Here is a 22,305-nt window from a genome sequence, read left to right as displayed (position 1 = left end):
CTTATTTATGTATTTATTAGTTATTTTAGATATATAGTTATATTTATTTGGTTTCTATTCTGGAGCTATTTCTAAATGTATCAATAATTTCAGTGGGAGGTTTTATAATTAATTTCTCACAAAACTTGACCAAAAAATCTACCCTGTGGAGGTACCTTGAGAGTTTGTTAATTCCAGCAGCTAGAAGGGGAGGAAGAGGGGAGGGTTGTTGCATGTATATCCATGTAAATCCTCTCTAATTGATCACATGTGGATTTACTCTATCACTTGACTTGCCTGGGGTCATTGTTCACCAAAGCAGAAAAGATTTCCTTTAAAACTGACATTTCATGAGGTAAATGTAACAAAAGCTATTTAAAGTGACAGCAATTGGGTGAGATGAAGATAAATCATGTGGCCTCCTAGCCTTTGTTCATATAAAAAGTCATGCAGCTTAAAAGTTAATACTAGCTGCTAGAAAGTAAAAATCACACTGGTCTTTTGTCCTATATCTCCACCTATGGCTAGTATAGCAATTGATTTTTAATAGATGTAGGGATCTGAAGACGTCATTGGAGCCACGAAGTGAGCCCAGATGTTCTTTATATGTACAGTTATTAACAGAAACCTTCAAAGGTTGCATTTACATGCGAGGGGAAAGTCTACTCTAAGGTAAGGAATTTTAAGTGTTTTAATAAGAATCAGTATGATATAAACACTGTGCACAGAATGTTTAATATAAAATTGCACATCAACTGAAAGAAAATTATAAACTTCTAAAAAATATTACCCTAATTCTTCAAATTTTTCAGCTGCCTTTGCAGCCAGTATTTTGAAACATTCTGTTAGAACTATGGGGTGTGGAGAAATAATTTGCACAGTTCTATAAAGCTTGCGTCTGTAGCAACACAAACAAATCAGTTTAACATAATTTTCAACAAGAATTCTATTTCAAAAACGTTGAAAATGTACAGTAATACGTTTTATTTTGGTTTCTTTCTATGAAATGATTGGCATTAATTTTTATTACCTTGCTTTCCTCTCATTCTTAATGCATACTTAAGCCTTGTGCAAAAAGAAATGAACTCAGTTAATTATGCTTATCTTTATGGAAAATTTTAAGATGCTTTCCTTCAGTATGTGATAAACGTAACTTACAGCATGCACTGATCACTAACTAATATGACTGAGGATCAGCTGCTTTTGGTAGATGTAAGGAGGAGTTCCTTAGACCTTTTCAAACTCAAATTTTTTTAACTCATTGAATGTTGAATAATAGAGAAAGTAATGTCAAACAAAATGTCAGGGGTGGCATCCTAAGAAGGACTGCAGGTATTGAGCTCAGGGTTTGCACACAGGTAGAGCACAATAGCACGAGGGGATATTCTATTGTTGATTGGATGTGTGCGTATTAAGTACCGTACATTACTTAATTCCTCACTTAGTGCATTTTCTCTAGGAATGTTAAACAAAGTGTTAGGGGTGGTTTCTCAAAAAGTACTGCATGTATTGAGCTCAGGGTTTGCGCACATGGAGAGTACAATTGCATGATGGGGTTATTCCATCATTGATTCTGTATGTACACGTTAAAGGAGAAGAAAATTTTACAAAAATGACTCTATAGGCTGAAAAGAGCACATTTCTTTCTATCTGATGGTGTCTGCTGCATAATTTTGCGATTTTTCCTCGCAATACACGTAAAGCCTGAAAACGGCACAGCAGGCATAAATTGCTGAGTCCATTGCGTCCTCCATCTTTAACACCCTGTAATTTATGCTGGGGGTGTGTTGCCTCTCAGCCAAAGAGAGTCGTTAAAACTGCCAGCTTGTGTAAACTTGGAAAATATGTCCAACATTCCAGTTTCCCGATCGTCAAGGAGAAAATGAACCGAACTATTTGCTACCTTCTGGGAAGAAGGGTTCTCCCAGAAATGTAGCAATTCTCCTCCTAACACAGACTTCAGGACTAGTTCTTAGGCAAAATGGATTTGCCCACAGCGGATGTTGGCGCTGACTTAATTCATAATTTATCGACTTGAGGAACATATTAGTATTTTTTTTATGGTGTGCACCTGCAAGGAAATGCATACTCTTTTCAATGGTATTTGATTGATCTTTAAATTTTCTTCTCCTTTAAATACCATAAATTACTGAATTCCTGACTTAGTGTGTCTTAAAAAGTATTGTATGTATTGACCTACTATATTAATTTGTTACATCAACAGTTAGAGTGCATGTAACTTGAAATTCATCCCTAACTAAAACTTTTTTCAAGTTAATTTCCAGTATAGGCTGTGACATTCCATTTTTTACACTGCTGTTGACATCAAACCAACTACGCTTAAATTTATTACTTTAATGAGAGATAACATGCCTTTGGGATATAACTGATGTCCTCTATTCTAATTATAAAAGAAGTCAGACAGACTGTTCTGTTCAAGGTAAAATGTGTGATATCTATGGCAGTGTGTCAGTGGTGAAGAACTACCTTAATTAGCCACAGTTAAACATGTCTGTATCATTCCCCGGTCATTCAATAGTTAATCTTCACATTTCATGTTTAATTGTGTTGATAAGTTAAAAAGCTATGAAAATTGATCAATAACAATGTTTGAACATAATTAGACTTTCTCATGTATTTTAGAGGAAACAGATACAAGGGAAATTCTTAGCAGTTTATTTACGTTGAAAAAGTTTTCTGTTCAGACCACACAGAATTGAAAATATATTTATTATTTTGTGATAGAGAAAGGTTATGTTTTGAAAACTTAAAAAAGAAACAGATGGAGACAGTTGAATTATTATGTAATTTAATGTAATCAAGCAACACTTACTTAATATACATGTACATGTCAGCACTGTATCAAGTTCAGGCTCAAGTTTTCTGCACAAACCCAGGATATTTGTTGGCAGTAGGGAGCTGGTGAAAAGGGTGACTTGACCTTGGCTAGATGAACTGAACCCATTAACCAGGTTAACTGTGTTAGACCTGTCAACTTCAAGGTTTTAAATCAGGTCAGGTGACACTGTTTCTTTAGTGACTTTTCTTCTCCATGTTGTGTTTGAAGAGACTTCTATGAAGAGAAGTGGCAGATCTGTCCTTGTTTGTTACTCATGAAAGGTAGAAGACTGAAGTAATGTAGCCAATTTGGGATGTCCTTTTCTCGCTTAATTAGAACTGTGCGCTTCATGGCATGTACTCTAATTCCTCAAGCCTTTCATACATGAAAGAGCAACTCTTGGTGCAGTTTGTGCACATTCTTAATTGGAGACAAAAGTAAATGTTCATTGGTTGGGTTGGTCAACTTTCAGGGCTTCACAAAAGTATAATTTTATCAGTCAACACAGAATGATGCCTTCAGACATTGAATGAACACATTGCAAAGATGTGAAAAGGTTGAAGAATTACATCTGGAAAACTTATATACATGCATATACCAGTCTATATAGATATGGTAAGACTGTGGGCAGGTAATTCTGTGAAAACGTTTGGTGTCATCCACTTCGACCTACATGTCGAAACTAATACTTTGTTAGCGTATCCAGTCCTGTGTATATTTGTACAGCAAGACTGGATCTTCTATGAACTTGAGGTGACCTCAGCGTCAGTCTGTATTATGTAACCAGCTGTTCACTTTTATCCCTGCAGATAATATCCGAAGGTTAACATGGAGGCAAAAGCTAAGAAGTGTCCGGTGGAAAACAAACCAAAGTCTTACAGTCAGTACTTACAGGTAAGGGCAAACTTTGTAATGTTTGTGTTAACATGATAGGGACAAAATTCATAAGTTAACTGTTTTCACAGTGGTGTAGTGGAAGGTATTTTGGCAATGTAACTTAATTCTTAATTTTCTTTAATATTTGTAACTCATGACACTTTTACATGCATGCACACTTGTACACTGTATATTTCAAATTTATATGACTGCTAATAATGTACATAAATAATTTGTAAGTTTAATGTAGACTTACTTTTATGGAGCATGTATTTTACCATTTTACCATTTTCAAAAGTGCAAGACTTAAAACAAATGGAAGTAAACAATTGAAAACAAATCTGGAAAATAAAAAATATTTCTTTTTAACCACGTAGGTTCCAGATTTGCTAGGTTGTATCCAGCCACTAAGTGATGTTCATGATGAGCATCTCTTCATTGTTACCCATCAAGGTATGTAGATAGATATAAGACAAAGTATGTAGATAGTTTCATTAAGACTGGAATACACAAATATCATATCAGAAATGTGAAGTTAAATTGTCACAGTTTATGTGGCAAGCCTGCTGACTCTCTGATTATTTGTGGGATAGCTTAAAGTAGAACCCCAGTGCTGGACCTTACAAGCTGCAAATAGATGCTTTCATGTTCCCTGAATAGATTCCGATCGTTTAAAACGGAAGAAAAATGGTAGAATTTGGTGGTCAAACATGAGAAAATCTACACCACTAATTGATCGAGCCACAGTTGACGTTGTGATGTCACGGCGGTACATTCACTGCATTCATGTGAGGCTTCTCTGTGTACAACACAAACCACAGGAGACAACCGCTATACTTATACAACTAATTTCAAGCCCATGTTTGGCTTTGCGACTGTAGTTACACAATGCAGGGTACTGTAATGTTACATACATGGCCTAAAAAGCCACAATCTGAGAAAATATGTGCCAGATCTCATCAAAACGACCCTTTGATTATGGAAGACTCAGTCATAGTCGAATGAGACTTGCTAATTCAGCCATGCATACGAAAATAAAAGGCCGATGGACCAGAGCAGCACCATGGTTATTACACCATAATTATAAGGATGTCGATTTTGTGTCAGACAAACCAGATGTTTGTGTAATTTATGGTGGCGGGTATGTGAGCAAAAATCGGCCATTGTATCACTCAGTTGCTATGCTGTATCCGGTATCTTTCTGAATGTTTGTCGTAAAACTGTTTTACCTATATGTATATGGTTTTCAGGGTGCTAATTAAGAGGTGTACACGTAGGGGTAATTACAGATTTAGTCATACGACAGCCTCAGGAAAAGCACACAATGGATAGGCCTAATGCATGGATTTGTCAATGATTTGCAGGGCTTCTCAATACATAATCCCATCAGGTCTTCACGGCATGATTTCACCTGACCAGCACTCTGCGGCCAACAAGATAGGCTGACAGTTCCACTTTAATGGGGTTTTTTTAGTCGAACTAGTTATTATAATATTTTTTAAAAATGCAGTTTACATACTAACATAGCAAAAATATTTTGTCTAGGGAACATCAGTATAAAAATAAAGGTGTTGGAGATCTTGGTTAATGTTGAGAAAACATGCCAGACATGCCAGACCAGGTAGGCAAGCTAGTGCATGTACATGAAGTTAAAAGAGAAGACTTCAGAAGACTAAATGAACGTATGCATCATCAAAGTATTTCACACAAAGTTTTGCTCACAGTGCAAAGTGAGCAATATTCCACACATTGAGACAAAATTGAAAAGATGGCCATGTTATCAGTTATAACTGATCAGATGCAAGTTATATCCAGAACCCAAGAACGTAGCTGTTTCCCCCGGAGCCCTACTTTTTAATGAACTATATGTCTGAGGCGTAGGAGTGATGCATTATTGTGTTTTCAGTTGCTCTAACACTGAACTTGCCATGGCCTCATAGGAATTCCAGATTAAAAGTTTATTTACCAAGCATGTCAGAAGAAAATGGCTGTGACTGGTTAGGTATACTTGTGTTTTCAGCCCTCTTCCTAAATAGCCTTGGTTGTATTATTTGTTGTCTTTTCTTTTAATGAAAGTATCATGAGAATATTGTAATGCAAGAAAAAAGTGTAATAAATCTGTTCATTTTTAAAAATATGTTTATTTCACATATCCCTTTCTTCCAACCCAAAAAGGCCCCACCCAAATGTTTTATTGAGTTTTTCTCTAGAAAAACTGTCCATTTTCATATTTCCAGTGTAATTTCTCTTGAAATGCAAAATGTTATTGAACTGTAAGTCAAAAATCAAAATCGAAAAGAAAAACTAATTTTTCACTGCAGACGTGGTCAGGTTATGCGGAGCGAACATTTTTTTAAGGGTGGCCTAAAAGTACAGAAAAACAGAAAAGTTGTGAAATATTCTTGACAACCAGTTCAAAACATGTCACTCACAGCATGAAGGACTCTTCGGGTTAACGGTTCAACCGTTTAAATGAACTTGTGGCATCGTAGCATTGTGCTCAAGATAGGTTAAGAACAGGTCAGCTCAGTGTCATGATGATGGGATTGGGTGTCATGCTGAGTGTCTGCTGCATGGTGCTTCACTGAAGCAGTGATGTAAATATGATAGTTTCTGCATTGGAACAATCTTGCCGTAAGGAGGGACTTCAGTTAAATGATGAAACAATGTATAAAGAAATGTTTAATCCCCAAAGACAATTAGCAAACAAACAAAGCATTAATTACCATTGTGATGGGTTTGTTAGGCAAGTGAAATATTCTTAAGTACAGCATAAGACACCAATCAGATAAATAAACATTCATGTATAAATAAATGAACCATAATGACGAATTAGCTAGAGTTGACAAGAACTTCAACGATTAATTGGCTCTTTAATAGATTGGATAAAACATGTACCAAAATACTTAAGGTTTATAAACGTCACTGTCTATCAGCAACTTACATATGGTTTTGGTTTTGCCCGGGCTCTGGTCATGTTTCCTTCCAACGTAATGTTGGCCACCAATCAAATAAATAAATAAATCTTTTTGTAATTATTTGTCATCATTTAATGAACAAACTTTTCATTCAGACTCTGTTTTGTTTCTGTTGTAAATTTGTCATGTATGAGTTACTTGGAAAAGCTCTTTGCAAAAGTATATCAGTGGTGATAGTACATATTTCAAGCTTGTATTGCTTGTACAAAATGCACCCAGTGATCATAATAAGTCTTTAGTCCATGTATTTTCACTTTTTTAGCCTATGAGCTTTGGTTCAAGCAAATTCTGTACGAGATTGACTCTGTAAGAGAGATCTTCATGACAGCTGTAAGTACAGTAACATGGAAAAAACATTCCATATTATCAGTTATTGAAAACTTTTCCTAAGGGATGGCCTGGTTGTACATCAACATGTACGTGTGTATTAATCCTGTAGAAAAATCTTCCCTTGTGATGTCATGTTAATTCTTTACTAAATTTTTCTCTACAGTAATGATATGATTTCGACTACAATTTGTGTTATAAATTAACTATATTTTTCACCGTGGTGAATATTATCCTAGTTTTGGAAATCACAAGAGTATTGGCAAATTGAATTTTTTGCATGTATTGAGCTATTGTGGATAGTGTTTCCCTTTTTTGCCTTAGATATTAAAAATTTATTATATGAGTGCTAATTTGAGAGTGGGAAAAGGAGCACTAAAAAGCACTCCTGATACAAATCCCACCTCCCATATCAAGAATTCTGAATGGTTAAAAAACAGAGTGGCATTTTGCTTCAACATTCTTCAAAGCTGTATTATTAATCATTTGGATATAAGGCAAAGAAACTTGACAGATTTACCTTTTTGTAATGAAATATTGCATTTAAATATTTTTGGATTCTTAACACACAGAGAAAGAGCATTGTGATTGCCATTCACAAAGGTTGTCATAGAATTTATGGGCGTTGTAATAACCTAACATGTTCTTTTGTTGTCTTGCAGAATTTAGATGAGTCCAAAACTTTGCTGATGATCAATAGATTGGGACGCGTGGTTTTAATCATGAAGGTAATTGCCTTAGAAATAAAATTCTTGTTAGCATGATTCATCGGAGGCCTCCTTGGTTTACACAATGCACACCATCTGTGTCACACACTGAATATTCAGTACATTGCTAAACACATCAGGTGCAAGTTCAAACCCAACTTTATACAGAGAGTTTGTAAATTCTTCTGCTCTCACTGCTTGTCCAGCCTAGGTGACAAAACTGTCGGTGACAAAAACGGCTTACAGTCTCTCTGTCTGTACCTGTATCTGTCCATCAGTAACTTGCCAAAGACTGGTGGTTTACCCAGGACATTCCAGTTTCCACCACCAATAAAGCTGATTGCCATCATATTGATGTGAAGAAGTCTGGTGTATGGTGTTAAGCAACACTCAAATAAATAAAGAAATAAATAAAAATAAAATAAAAGATGTTAGAAAATTCTGGGTACCAGCATATGTGTTTGTTGTTGGGAGACAATGAGTAGTACGATATTATGGTGTAGTTGTTTGATTGCCTTTTTATGCTATACGAAAAATATTATGGTGGTCAAGTGTTAGGGTGGAGGAAACTGGGAGGAGCTCAAGGAAAATCACCGGACCTCCATAGCTAACTGACACACCTCATCCATAACTGATAGCTACATCTGGCATGTCTAGTATGGTCAGGGGCTAGCAGGAATGCTTGAGCTGGCCACATTGTTTGCACGTACGCCACATTCTCATGTTTAAATTCTGTATATTTTCAGTTGCTGGTTGATCAGTTTCACATACTGGAAAGCATGACACCACTAGATTTTATTGACTTCAGGTAACAGTGGTTCCTTGCATATTAGTTATTGCTGGGTTATGGGTTTATGTTGAGATAGTTTTATATATCACACCTGCATGTAAGGGGAAATAATTATTCATATGTTTGGTATGCATCATCAGTGAACATCAAAGCATTCAATTTCATTGGGGAAGAAGACTACTGCACCCCCACCCTTGAGTGCCTAACCTTACAAACCTTTTTTTACCTGCAATATTACAGCTGTCTGATCCAGGTGGGTTGTAACATGTACATGAACCCAGAGACCGAAGGTTGAGCAGTTAAAATACACATGTATCCCATTATTGAAATCAATGTGTACACTGTGTTTAATATAATAGCTGTAAGACAGTGTCAAAATTGAAGTCACAATACCATCAGTAAACCTTTCATCCCCTTTGTAGGGCAAATCTCTCCAGTGCCTCTGGATTTCAGAGTCTACAGTTTAGATTGCTGGAGAATAAATTTGGAGTCATACCGGTGAGTGACTTTATGATCTGTCATTTATACCATGATTGCCCCTTTTTATGTATTACAACTTGTGTCCATGAAAACTTTTATGTGTATGTATCTGACTGTAAATCCATCTATCTTTCTCCTATGCGTTTGTATTTTTTGGTTGATGTGTTAAAAGCAGTGATTTAATTTATTTATTTATTTGATTGGTGTTTTACACCATGCTCAAGAATATTTCACGTATTCGACGGCAGCCAGCATTATGGGGGGAGGAAACCAGGCACAGCCCAGGGTGACCAGGGAGGCTCCTGGGTCATTACGCTGCGCTAACATGCTAACCAACCAAGCCCTAGCGATTTCAGAAATGATATAAAATCAACTTGCAAAGTTTGTCTGCTGAGTGTTTGTCTTCTCTTTCCCATGGAAACTGTGATTTAGAAAATGAAGACAACAACATGTTACACATGAAATGTGTTGTTTAGGATCTATTGACTTTTTAGTGTATGTCGATGTGTATCTTGATCTCCTCTTTCATCCTATGATTTAGGGTCTAGATGTTCACGGTAATCTGTCCTCTCTTTCCCTCCTTTCGTTTATAAGAGAACTAAATGATTTAGGATCTAATGACACTTCATTGTCTGTCATTGTTGATCTGTCTCCTCTTTCCCAAGGAGAATTATGTGCTTTAGGATCTAATGACACTTCATTGTCTGTCATTGTTGATCTGTCTCCTCTTTCCCAAGGAGAATTGTGTGCTTTAGGATCTAATGACACTTCATTGTCTGTCATTGTTGATCTGTCTCCTCTTTCCCAAGGAGAATTGTGTGCTTTAGGATCTAATGACACTTCATTGTCTGTCATTGTTGATCTGTCTCCTCTTTCCCAAGGAGAATTATGTGCTTTAGGATCTAATGACACTTCATTGTCTGTCATTGTTGATCTGTCTCCTCTTTCCCAAGGAGAATTATGTGCTTTAGGATCTAATGACACTTCATTGTCTGTCATTGTTGATCTGTCTCCTCTTTCCCAAGGAGAATTGTGTGCTTTAGGATCTAATGACACTTCATTGTCTGTCATTGTTGATCTGTCTCCTCTTTCCCAAGGAGAATTGTGTGCTTTAGGATCTAATGACACTTCATTGTCTGTCATTGTTGATCTGTCTCCTCTTTCCCAAGGAGAATTGTGTGCTTTAGGATCTAATGACACTTCCTTGTCTGTCATTGTTGATCTGTCTCCTCTTTCCCAAGGAGAATTGTGTGCTTTAGGATCTAATGACACTTCATTGTCTGTCATTGTTGATCTGTCTCCTCTTTCCCAAGGAGAATTGTGTGCTTTAGGATCTAATGACACTTCATTGTCTGTCATTGTTGATCTGTCTCCTCTTTCCCAAGGAGAATTGTGTGCTTTAGGATCTAATGACACTTCATTGTCTGTCATTGTTGATCTGTCTCCTCTTTCCCAAGGAGAATCGTGTGCTTTAGGATCTAATGACACTTCATTGTCTGTCATTGTTGATCTGTCTCCTCTTTCCCAAGGAGAATTGTGTGCTTTAGGATCTAATGACACTTCATTGTCTGTCATTGTTGATCTGTCTCCTCTTTCCCAAGGAGAATTGTGTGCTTTAGGATCTAATGCCACTTCATTGTCTGTCATTGTTGATCTGTCTCCTCTTTCCCAAGGAGAATCATGTGCTTTAGGATCTAATGACACTTCATTGTCTGTCATTGTTGATCTGTCTCCTCTTTCCCAAGGAGAATTATGTGCTTTAGGATCTAATGACACTTCATTGTCTGTCATTGTTGATCTGTCTCCTCTTTCCCAAGGAGAATTGTGTGCTTTAGGATCTAATGACACTTCATTGTCTGTCATTGTTGATCTGTCTCCTCTTTCCCAAGGAGAATTGTGTGCTTTAGGATCTAATGACACTTCATTGTCTGTCATTGTTGATCTGTCTCCTCTTTCCCAAGGAGAATTGTGTGCTTTAGGATCTAATGACACTTCATTGTCTGTCATTGTTGATCTGTCTCCTCTTTCCCAAGGAGAATTGTGTGCTTTAGGATCTAATGACACTTCATTATCTGTCATTGTTGATCTGTCTCCTCTTTCCCAAGGAGAATTGTGTGCTTTAGGATCTAATGACTCTTCAGAGTCTCTTTATCTTTCTCCTCTTTCCCCAGTAGAACTGTAGGATATGCTGACACTTGTTTCCTTTTGTTCCTCAGGAGAACTGTTGACATTTTGTTGATGTTTATCTTGATCTGTCATCTCTTTCCCCTTTTTCTCCCAGGAGAACCGTGTGAAGTACAATCAGGAGCACTACTGTCAGGTGTTCAGAGACTCAGACTCAATCTCCAAACTAGAAGACTCCATTAAGTCCCCATCTCTGCTAGACTTAGTACAGGTAAGTCTTGGTCATAGCCTGCAGCTAAAATGATTTTATAATCGACCCATTGCCATTGTCAATCAAAATAATCTGACTGACTGCAACTGCCAGTCAAAATACAACATCAGTCAATAAAAAAACTGGTTATTTGTTAACCTCAACATTTTGCCTGTGAATTGTAGAAAAGAGAACAAGTTTGAATTGGAATGTCTGTGGTGGGTGTGATTATTATTGGTGTCAGCTAAATTATAGAAGGAATAGTTTGTTTGTAAACTAAAGTCATTGAAAGGATTGTTGAAAGAATTTAGGTTTTAGTCAATTTTTATCATTTGGATGTTTTCTGTTTTGTGTGGTTTCTTTGTCGAATCAAAACATTGGCTTGGCTGTAAGATTTCAACTGAAGGAGATCCATGCTTATTTCTTGAAGGCATTTTTTTTGGAAGATTCACCTACATTGCTGTTCATTTTTACATTTGTAGCATACTGTCATTGTAATTTAAAATTCTGCTTCAGTTGCACAGTTGTCAAAGAGCAATTGTCTAGATACTCATTTATACTATTTATTACATATTTTTACATGATTTGGTATGAAATCCTTAACATTTGGAGGTGCACATTGCTTTTATAAATCATAATGGTATAGCTCACTTCATTAACGTCACCCTACCTTTCACCTTTAATTTATAATGGTATGCCTGACTTCATTAACGTCACCCTATGTTTAACCTATAATGATAATGGTATCCCAGACTTAATTAACATCACCCATTCTCGCACCTATAATGATAATGGTATACCTGACTTCATTAACATCACTCATTGTTGCACCTGTAATGATAATGGTATGCTTGACTTATTATCATCACCCATTGTTTCACCTATAATGATAATGGCATGCCTGACTTTATTATCATCACTCATTGTTTCACCTGTAATGATAATGGTATACCTGACTTATTATCGTCAGTCATTGTTTCACCTGTAATGATAATGGTATACCTGACTTACTAACATGGCCCTATGTTTCACCTGTATTAGCGTTGGTTGGAGAGAACACCCGGCCTGGAATCTGGAGGCTACAATTTCTGGGGAAAGTTTGCTGATGCTTCTGACAGGTGGTTAAGGGATACCTTACTGGAACCTGCTGAGGTAAGATATACTTGTGAGATATACTTCTGGACAAGGCATTCTTATGGATGTACAACTTCTTGGTTTATTTAACACAACGTTTCGATGCAGATACTAGCATCGTTATCAAGTGAATGACATCAAAATTACTACTGCGCTTATATATAGCAAGAGAAGCAAATGTCAACAGATAAAACAAAAAGAGGGTAAACAGTCTTCCTGGGGTGGGTGTTGGGGTACTGACTAGGCTCGGTGGGATTCCTGAGCGGTTTGGAGGATTAGCAGATCATAAGCTGAGGGGAGGTAGATGCCGTGATCTCTGTTCAAGCTGGGCTTTAATCTCTTAATCTGGATGGCTTCCTGTAGTTTTCGTTTCTTCCAATGGGGCTGATTCATGTTCAGTGTCCTGACTGTATTCCAGTTGATGTTGTGGGATGGGTTTTCATGTATGTGGTCAGATATGGCAGATTTGGAGTCAAGTTTCTGTACTGATGATTGGTGTTCTTTAATTCTGGTTTGAAGCGGTCTGCCTGTTTCACCTATGTAGGAGTTGTTGCAACTGCATTTTAATTGGTAGACAACTCCTTTGGGTGGTTGGGGTTTGGTTGGTGTCTTCTTTCCTGTGGCATGTAGGTGGGTCTTTAGTGTGGTCAGGCTTCTGAAGACTGTTTCTATTCCAGTTGACTGTTTTATTAGGCGGGCTATTTTGTGGCTGGTTGGACCAATGTAGGGGAGGTTGATTCGTATACCGGGGCCTTCCACGTGGACTCTAGGCTGTGGATTGAGTTCACGTTGCGAGTACTGAATGGATACCCAGCAGACCAAGTAAATAAAACCATCCAGAAGTACTCGCAACGTGAACTCAATCAACAGCCTAGAGTCCACGTGGAAGGCCCCGGTATACGAATCAACCTCCCCTACATTGGTCCAACCAGCCACAAAATAGCCCGCCTAATAAAACAGTCAACTGGAATAGAAACAGTCTTCAGAAGCCTGACCACACTAAAGACCCACCTACATGCCACAGGAAAGAAGACACCAACCAAACCCCAACCACCCAAAGGAGTTGTCTACCAATTAAAATGCAGTTGCAACAACTCCTACATAGGTGAAACAGGCAGACCGCTTCAAACCAGAATTAAAGAACACCAATCATCAGTACAGAAACTTGACTCCAAATCTGCCATATCTGACCACATACATGAAAACCCATCCCACAACATCAACTGGAATACAGTCAGGACACTGAACATGAATCAGCCCCATTGGAAGAAACGAAAACTACAGGAAGCCATCCAGATTAAGAGATTAAAGCCCAGCTTGAACAGAGATCACGGCATCTACCTCCCCTCAGCTTATGATCTGCTAATCCTCCAAACCGCTCAGGAATCCCACCGAGCCTAGTCAGTACCCCAACACCCACCCCAGGAGGACTGTTTACCCTCTTTTTGTTTTATCTGTTGACATTTGCTTCTCTTGCTATATATAAGCGCAGTAGTAATTTTGATGTCATTCACTTGATAACGATGCTAGTATCTGCATTGAAACGTTGTGTTAAATAAACCAAGAAGTTGTACATCCATAAGAATGCCTTGTCCAGTGTATCTCCTCACCGACTTCTAAATGCCACTTAAGCAAGAGATATACTTCTGTTGAGGAAGGAATGATCTGGGGCCCTTGTCATAAAGTGGCCATTTTGGACTCAAGTCCAAAAATTCAATCTGTTTTACAAAACAGAACATTTGTAGCTGAATTCTGTAATTTGTAGTACATGTACAACAGCTGTGAATCAATGATAGAAATGTTATCGATTTCATTTAGATGTATAAGACTTCGATTTGGAATACAATTTAAGGCTTAAAACTCCTGAAATTATTTAAAGTGAAAGAAAGCTAATAAGAATTAAGGTTCAGCATAGAGACTATTGAAAACTATGCGTAAAAAAACTTTAATGATTTTTTACATATTTGTAAGAGTATTGAAAGACATTCAAATATTTGAATAGTATGGAGGGCTTTATGAGCCATGCAAACCGTATCTAGGAACTCTGATGTTACATCACATTTTTTCCTGATGTTCACCAGAATGAAGGAATTTTTGGGAACATTTTTTCAATAATCCTTTACTCATAGGTGAAAAAAGTTATTCCAACAACTCATGATTAGAGTAGTATACACTTCCTGGGATGTCAGAGTTCCTAACCTCTGATGGTATGGTCCATAAATCCCACCTTACAATTCAAATGTTTGAGCGCCTTTAACTCTTTTCACAAAAATCTAAAAAAATAAATGAAAGTATATTTGTGCATAGTTTTAAGCAGTCTATTTAGTGATGCCTATTTCGATCTGTAGAGGTCTTTTCCTTTCATGAAATTGCTCCCTTGGGATGGAGAGTGGAAAATGAATATTATGGTTTGGAGTTTCTTAGCTTTGTATTTACATGTATTAGTGCAAAACTGTCAAGTGGTTCAGTTAATCTGTGATGTTTTCAGTTCACTCCCATTGAAATTTCATCATTCAGTTTTGACTTGGATATATTCAATTCATACACAACAGCTACATAAACTGCAACCTATAGCTGCTATGCTGATAACAGTAATGGCTTAACCACATACCTAAGATTACATAAAGTGGTTATATTTAGGGTGATAGTAAAGGTTTGCCCAGCAGTTGGAATTCTAGGGGCACAAATCCTCCAGAACCATTTATATTGAATTGTGAAAGGCCTGACATCATTAAAGTACTGACTCGCAGTCTGAACTAACCTGTATCATGCCGGTATAAGGCCAAAACAGATACTCAATTTTTTTTGTCTTTGTTGTTAAAAGGATCTTCCTGATGGAAAGGAGAAAGACACTTGTATGGCTGAGTACAAGAAACAGAGGGTATGTACATGTACATATACATGGTGTAAATACAGGCACAAATCTCAACTCAGGTTTGAACCATGAGGTGCTGAATTTAGACACATGAAATTCACGTTGGAAACCGACCTAGGACAGGGAATTTGTATATTCCTTCACTCTTATTGCGTGTGTGGCCTTGGTGACAGTAAGTGGTTGATGATGTGGTTGATGACGTCCTTGTGGCCGATGGCACAGTCTAGTCTTGGGTGAAGGCCAGATTTCTTCACCATGTATGGTGTGCCTACATGGATGTGTATGTCACATGTGAACTTTTGGTGGTTTTTGTTGGGCGCTCTGGCTTCTTCCACCCATAAGAATGACCGCCATCATGTAAGTGAAAAATTCTTCAGTCTGGCATTAACAACAATCTAACAAATAAATTCATAAATGTCTTTAAATAGAATGGTAGCTAAAATTGTAGAATTCAGTCATTCAAAGTAATAAATGAATATTGTCAGCGTTAAAATTTTTATAGGTACAGTTTGAATGTTATTGGTTTGCCATTCCGCTTTTCTTGTCCTTGTATTTTACAGGAGTCATTTGATTCAATCTTTGATGAGCAGATATACCAGGTGTATGTGGGCCGAGGTAAGAATGAAAATTATTTTGGTGTCACCTCAAAGTGGAGAGATGATGAATCTTCAGTTTGGGTCCTCTCATATCTGGTTAATCTACCTGGTACCCCCACTTCGGAGAGAAACTGGAGTGAATTATTAGACTTATTATTAGAATAAGATGCCTTATGAAACAGAATTGATGCAAAGGTGATGTAATGGGTTTAATTGAACTGTCCTCGAAAACAATTAATCTTTAGAAGGTTTCGTATAATTAGTCTGATGTGTAAATATTCCTGATGTGACAATTGAATAGGAAGATATGCTGTCCTGTAAGGCAATTCATATTAACTTTCTGCATGGCTAATAACAATATTTGAAAATGACTGATGTACGAATAGAAATCATTTTATCAGAAGTTATTGTACAGTTTCACCTTGCCAGTGGTACATGTGCATGGCAGGCTTGAAAATAGGTGCTTGACAATTCTGAAATTGTCCCAGTGGAAAACGTGGTCAGACCCATATTGCCTTTATTTTATAACATTAGAATAATTTTTCTTCTCTAAGGACCCAAGTAACTTTGATATTATATAAGCTGGATGATACAGGATCTGGACACATTCTGCAGAGGGTTCTTTTCAAAATTGTCAGGTGCTCTGTCACGTACCATTGTCATTGGCAGCAAAATGTTGGCATATATGTGAAGAGTACATGGTGATGGCTCACATATTTCAGGAGAGAGGCGGTTCACTTACCGAGCATTCCAGGGAGCAATGATGATCTCTCTGTATCGTCAGGAGCCTCGCTTCAATCAGCCATTCCAACTTCTTACTCTCCTCATGGATATAGACTCACTGCTCACCAAATGGAGATGTGAGTATAAACTTGTTAATCCCGTCTACCTGGATATGGGTGAACCAAGATTCTCAAGCAGTCTTCAAGTTCTTGTCCACTTAAAATAAACATCTGCCTGCTACAGTGTATCTTACCATATTAGCATACACAATTATTGTGGAATTTTAGATCGCTTCAGTGACCTAGTGGTTAGAGTGCCCATGTTGAAGTTGGGATAGCAGGGATCAAACCCCAGGTTGAGTTATACCAAAGGCTTTAAAAATGGTACTTGCTGCTGCCTTGCTTGGCTCTCAGTGTGGAGAGGTTAGAGCAAACAGGACTGGTTGGCCTGGAGTCTATGTAATGTGATGGGTGTCATGCCTGGTGTCTTGAGCAGAGTACATAAATGGCACCAGCACTATGGCGATATGGACTCCCCCTACTACAAGAAGATACAGTATATGTACACACAACTTATGACTTCATGACACATGAATAAAAAATTAAGTATGACGTTAAACCCCAAGCTTATGTCATAATCTTATATCACACTTGAGGGGCCAATGCTTAGGTTTTATTTCTTAATACGAAATGTGTGATGTTGCCCAACATACCAGAGTACAAAAAAAACTTCTCCGCTTTCTTGTTAGGGTGTACAAATGGCTTTAAGCTACAGTTTTCCAAAGGCTCTTTTCTGCAGTTCTTGTCACATAAAGATGTGTTCAGCGCTTTATGAGCTCTTTAATAAGAAGTTAACTGGAGGTCACTTGCTCTCCACCATTAAGACCTTCACATTGAACTCAGTAGGCATGTGAATGTCTGTTTGTCACATGTGGAAAATATTATTGGTTAAATGTGCAATACCTGTGATATACTCCAGTTTTTTTTTGCCACTATAAGTACTGAATGTTGTCATATATAAAAATCCAATATTATGAGTATAGCATTATAAACACCAGTCAACTAAATTAAATACTCAGATTATGTGTAATTGAACATGGAAATGACTTTTTTATCTACCTCACCAAGGTTTTCATTCACCTTTCAAACCAGCTGTGACCAATTTGAAAGTCTGTTCAGTTGGAAGCAGTTCTGAAAATCTGATCTAATTATTATTCTTATGAAGAAGCTGTTTTAAATCTGTGGACTTGAAACTGATCCTCCTTTGTTACCTAGACAACCACGTGCTGATGGTACAGAGGATGCTTGGAAGCAAGGTTGGGACAGGAGGCTCATCTGGTTATCAATATCTCAGGTCAACCATCAGGTAAGAAATAACAAAGGGGTGTGTATTTGAGATTTGTAATAGTTATACCTTGAGGCCAGAGAAAAAGGGGGTTACACTTGGGTTACAGCAAACAGCTAGAGACGACGTTTATTTATTTCTTTGATTGGTGTTTTACGCCGAATTCAAGAATATTTGACTTATATGACGACTACCAGGATTGTGGTGAGAGGAAACGAAGCAGAGTTCGGGGAAATCCACGACCATCCACAGGTTGCAGGCAGACCTTTTCACGTACGGTCGGAGAGAAAGCCAGCATGAGCTGGACTTGAACTCAAAGCGACCACATTGGTGGGGGGCTTCTGGGTTATTGTGCCGTGCTGGCATGCTAACCTCCTCAACCGCGGAGGCCCTGGATGAGGTTTATAGTTAGTTCTATAGTCTGTCAGCTGGATATCTTAGCGTGGTAGGCCTGGGCTACCGAAATGTACTGTTTTTCACCTGATTTAGTTTAACATGTAAAAATGCACTTTCAGAAGTGCATAAAGGCCTTAAAATGATACTTTTTAAGTTTTTTCTTCACTCAAACTTAACAAAAAAGTGGCTGTGTAAGGTGGATGCATTACGTAAGTAGTGGCTGGCATGGGTTAGTTTGTCAGTCCCTCCACAAGTCCATGGTTTTGTAAACACTACCAAACCTGGATCATTTCAGTCATTCTCTGACAAGCCTGTGAGCACAATAACGCTTCATTCAAAACCTTTGAGCAATTCTTGTAAAACTTACATGTATGTTGCATTACATGAGCACCATGTTATGTAAAAGAGCGTTACCCTATTGTTGAACATTGACCATGGCCAATTTTGTCAAGGTGGTTGGGCCTGTACCTGTTATAATCACTCCATCTCTTGCAGATGTGGCCACAGGATATTTGTATTTTTTAAAATTATTCTCACGAATATGATATGTAAACTTTATACCTTTCCCTTAGTGACCGCTACAAAGTGTTCCTAGACTTGTTCAATCTCTCCACCTTCCTCATTCCGCGGAGTTACATCCCTGATCTGTCCAGTGATATGAAACGTCGCCTCAGCATGTTCACCAAGGATGGGAAGATTAACTTCGGGCTGTTGCCACACCTAGATGGTATGAACATCTCCGAGTCAAGCACAGACAGCCACAGCGATGAGGTCGAGGAAGAGGATGGTGGACTTTCAGAGTTGGTGGAAAAAAACGTCAACTTTTATTAAATGGAATTCAGGTTGTTCAAGCTTGCTCATTATTATTGGTTTAACACATAAGGATTGATCTGAGATCTGTTTCATTCTTCTCAGCTTAGCCTTCAGAAATACAGATCTGTACTCTTCCATTCACTAACCTGGAACTCTTTTCGATTGTGCTGTCCTCAAGGTCAAAGCTGTACGCTACATGTTTTTTAAAATCCTGCAGTCTTCATATCACCTAGTTATTCCTCAATGGTACAGCTCATAATGTCACGATTATCACAAATGTACCTGGCACATCAGCAGTAAACCAGACTTTGCCACCATTTTTGGTTTGAGTTGGCCACACTTGTTCAATAGTCTTCGTCTGGAAAAATTCTTCTAAAATTTGGGACAGATTAGCAGTGTTGAAAGTAGAGTGATACATTTCTTTATCAGCCTTTTGGAAAAGTAAAGATAAGAGTATGTTGTTCATTCTAGCAGAAATATTGAGTTCCCTTTTTCTCGTATATATATATATATATATATATATATATATATATATATATATATATATATATATATATATATACACTAGTATGTATTGGCTAAAATGAGCAGAGCAGGTGTCTGAAAAATTAGAAGACATAGGGTAAATTTGTGGAAGTTTTGGATTGAGACCAAGAATATGTACACAATCATGACCATTAAAAGGGTGACTGATAACTTGTTTGGAACTTTAATCGGTGTGCTAATGAAGAACAGAAAGAACTGTAATCAACTATTGTGTAAAAAGGAGATGATCTACTTTTTTAAAAAGCAGCCAAGCCGCCATAGCCAATGAAGTAATTTGAAAAAGAGGTTTGGGAAGTTCTTGTGTTATTTGAGATATTATGGTCATTATTGTTCCCGCATGAGTGATATGTGTTCAGAATTACTTTAAGATCACGGGACACCTCTTTTTGTGGCGTACCGTGTTGGGACTTTGAAAGACAGCACAGGCGACAGGACCGAGTTCCTAGTTAGTTAATATAAGGATTCAGAGCAGTTAATGTGGAAGCTAAGCTGGGAACATGGCCTACTGATTTCAGAGCTGACATATGGAGAACATGTCATTGAGTAGTTGGATCTTTTTTGTCATCATAAGCAAGGCAAATTTTGATATGTATTTTCTGTATTTACATGTATGAATGGGAGAGTGTAACCATTTAGTGTCAACAAGGTGTTCATTTAGGTCTATTTTGAAGGCATTATTCTTTAATCACCTGCAGTTTTATGGACCCGGTGTCTTTAGTATGTGTACTGTATCATATGTTTGAAGTCATAAATGCAATGGTTTGAACTGGTTAGATCTGAAACACTGGCATTGTTACCATCCCATTTTTAATTTTATGTTTTCATCAAGTTTATACATTTTGTGCTTTTTTCAGTTTTTAATGCACAAGTGTTAAATATTAACACATAGTTTCCTTTTGTAATTAAGTTTGGCAACAATCTGACCTGTGGACATGACATTTCAATTTATTTTTTTTTTTTTGAAAATTAAGGTATTATTCAAAGTTTTGTTTACTTGTGTATAGTTTCCCCAAAAAGTTGTGAATGACATTTACATTTGGTCAAGTATCCTTCTATATAAACATAATTTTGTTTTAAGTATTGAACAGAATATGGCATAAGTTGTGTATCATTTGAGGTAAATTTGGGGTAGAATTTAAGAATGTTTCATATGCTGAAAGCTTGAGGGCATAATCATACATGTACTATTGGGCTATTCAGCCTAGGTGTGAAGTTCTTCTTTAATATATTTGTAAAAGATATAGAACCTTTAACTTTGTCAAACTGGTGCTCACATTTGTAGTATGGTCATGTTTAAAAAAAAGACTTCTTTTGCATTGAAACTCTTGTTGCATTTTATGCATAAATTGCATAGACAAAGTGTTTTGATTAAATCACGAGTACTTTGCGAGAAAGAGTTTTGATATGTGCAAAGCAAAAGTTTCAATCCAAGGATAGATAACTAACAAGCCTTAATCCAACTTGATCTTTTTCACCCAGAATCCCTTTGTATCAATCAAGGAGCCATTCTGTTTTAGCAGCTTCAGCAGGCAGGAGGCCTTCAATGTCCTTGGATCTTTTCAGATGCTCCAGACAAGAATAACCACATTATCAGTCATGTGGTATGACCATATGCATATAAGTGTATTAAAATGTAGAAAAAAAGTGGTTACATGTACTATTCTTGCACTTTTATTATGAACATATCCTCTCAGCTTTAAAGACTATAAGGGAAAAGGCAGCTTTGAACCAGTGCAACTTCAGCCAGTTCACTGTTGCATGTGTACAGAAGTTAAACTTGTTATTTGCGCAGCGTAATCATGTACACTTTATCATTTCAAAACATTTTTGAATTTTTTTTTTATAACTTGCTTTATCTGATATACAGTAAACTGTTTCATTAATATACTTAATCTCATGTAAAAATGTACGTTAAGGATAATCAAAAGTGTCTGTAACAATATGTGACAGCATCTGACATCCTGGTAACACCTGGTAACTCTATTGAAACATTATTTGGATAACGATTTTTAGTCCTTAGATACACACAAGTATATGTATGTAATCTCAGCAGTGCAAAATATTTTTTATATTTGATATAAACTGTTTCAATAATGTACTTAATTTCATTTATAAATGTAAAAAACAGCAAATAATTCCTGTAACAATGTTATGTGCGTGACTTCTGACTATTCGGTAACCCTATACTTTAGGAACAGATGTTTGTTTCCCAGTAACCCGATACTTTTGCAAAATTATTTTGATGACTATATTTTTACTGAATGCAAAGAGCAGATGTGGTTCACAGTGCTTAGTATTGACACAATAGATGTGTTCTTTCACATGCATTACATTGTATAATGTCTCTGGTAGAAAACTGAAGTTTTTGGTTTATTGCTCACCAAGTATTACCATAACATGACATATCAAGTGCTCATAATATCTTTTGCTGTCTACTGAGAATTGTAATAAACTTTAATGTGATTTGATTTGATTTTTTAGTACAATTCCTGTATAAGAGCAGAATCTCCACATTTTTTACCTCCAAA

General features: G+C 37.1%; 1 protein-coding gene across 1 annotated transcript; it reads left to right on the top strand.

Annotated features, from left to right (window-relative positions):
• The first annotated feature begins 251 nt into the window (after positions 1-251).
• On the top strand, positions 252-19,380 carry LOC135472526 (tryptophan 2,3-dioxygenase-like). The gene is made up of 14 exons (XM_064752070.1): positions 252-651; positions 3,628-3,712; positions 4,072-4,147; positions 6,935-7,002; positions 7,662-7,727; positions 8,453-8,514; positions 8,919-8,994; positions 11,258-11,371; positions 12,392-12,502; positions 15,309-15,365; positions 15,920-15,974; positions 16,678-16,815; positions 17,953-18,043; positions 18,991-19,380. The coding sequence occupies exons 2-14, from the start codon at positions 3,647-3,649 to the stop codon at positions 19,247-19,249; spliced, it is 1,239 nt and encodes a 412-aa protein (XP_064608140.1). The 5' UTR covers positions 252-651; positions 3,628-3,646; the 3' UTR covers positions 19,250-19,380.
• Positions 19,381-22,305: the final 2,925 nt, after the last annotated feature.

This window comes from Liolophura sinensis, chromosome 8 (assembly GCF_032854445.1).
Source record: "Liolophura sinensis isolate JHLJ2023 chromosome 8, CUHK_Ljap_v2, whole genome shotgun sequence".
Taxonomy (NCBI): Eukaryota; Metazoa; Mollusca; class Polyplacophora; order Chitonida; family Chitonidae; genus Liolophura; species Liolophura sinensis.
This window is presented reverse-complemented; position numbering and strand designations above follow the sequence as displayed.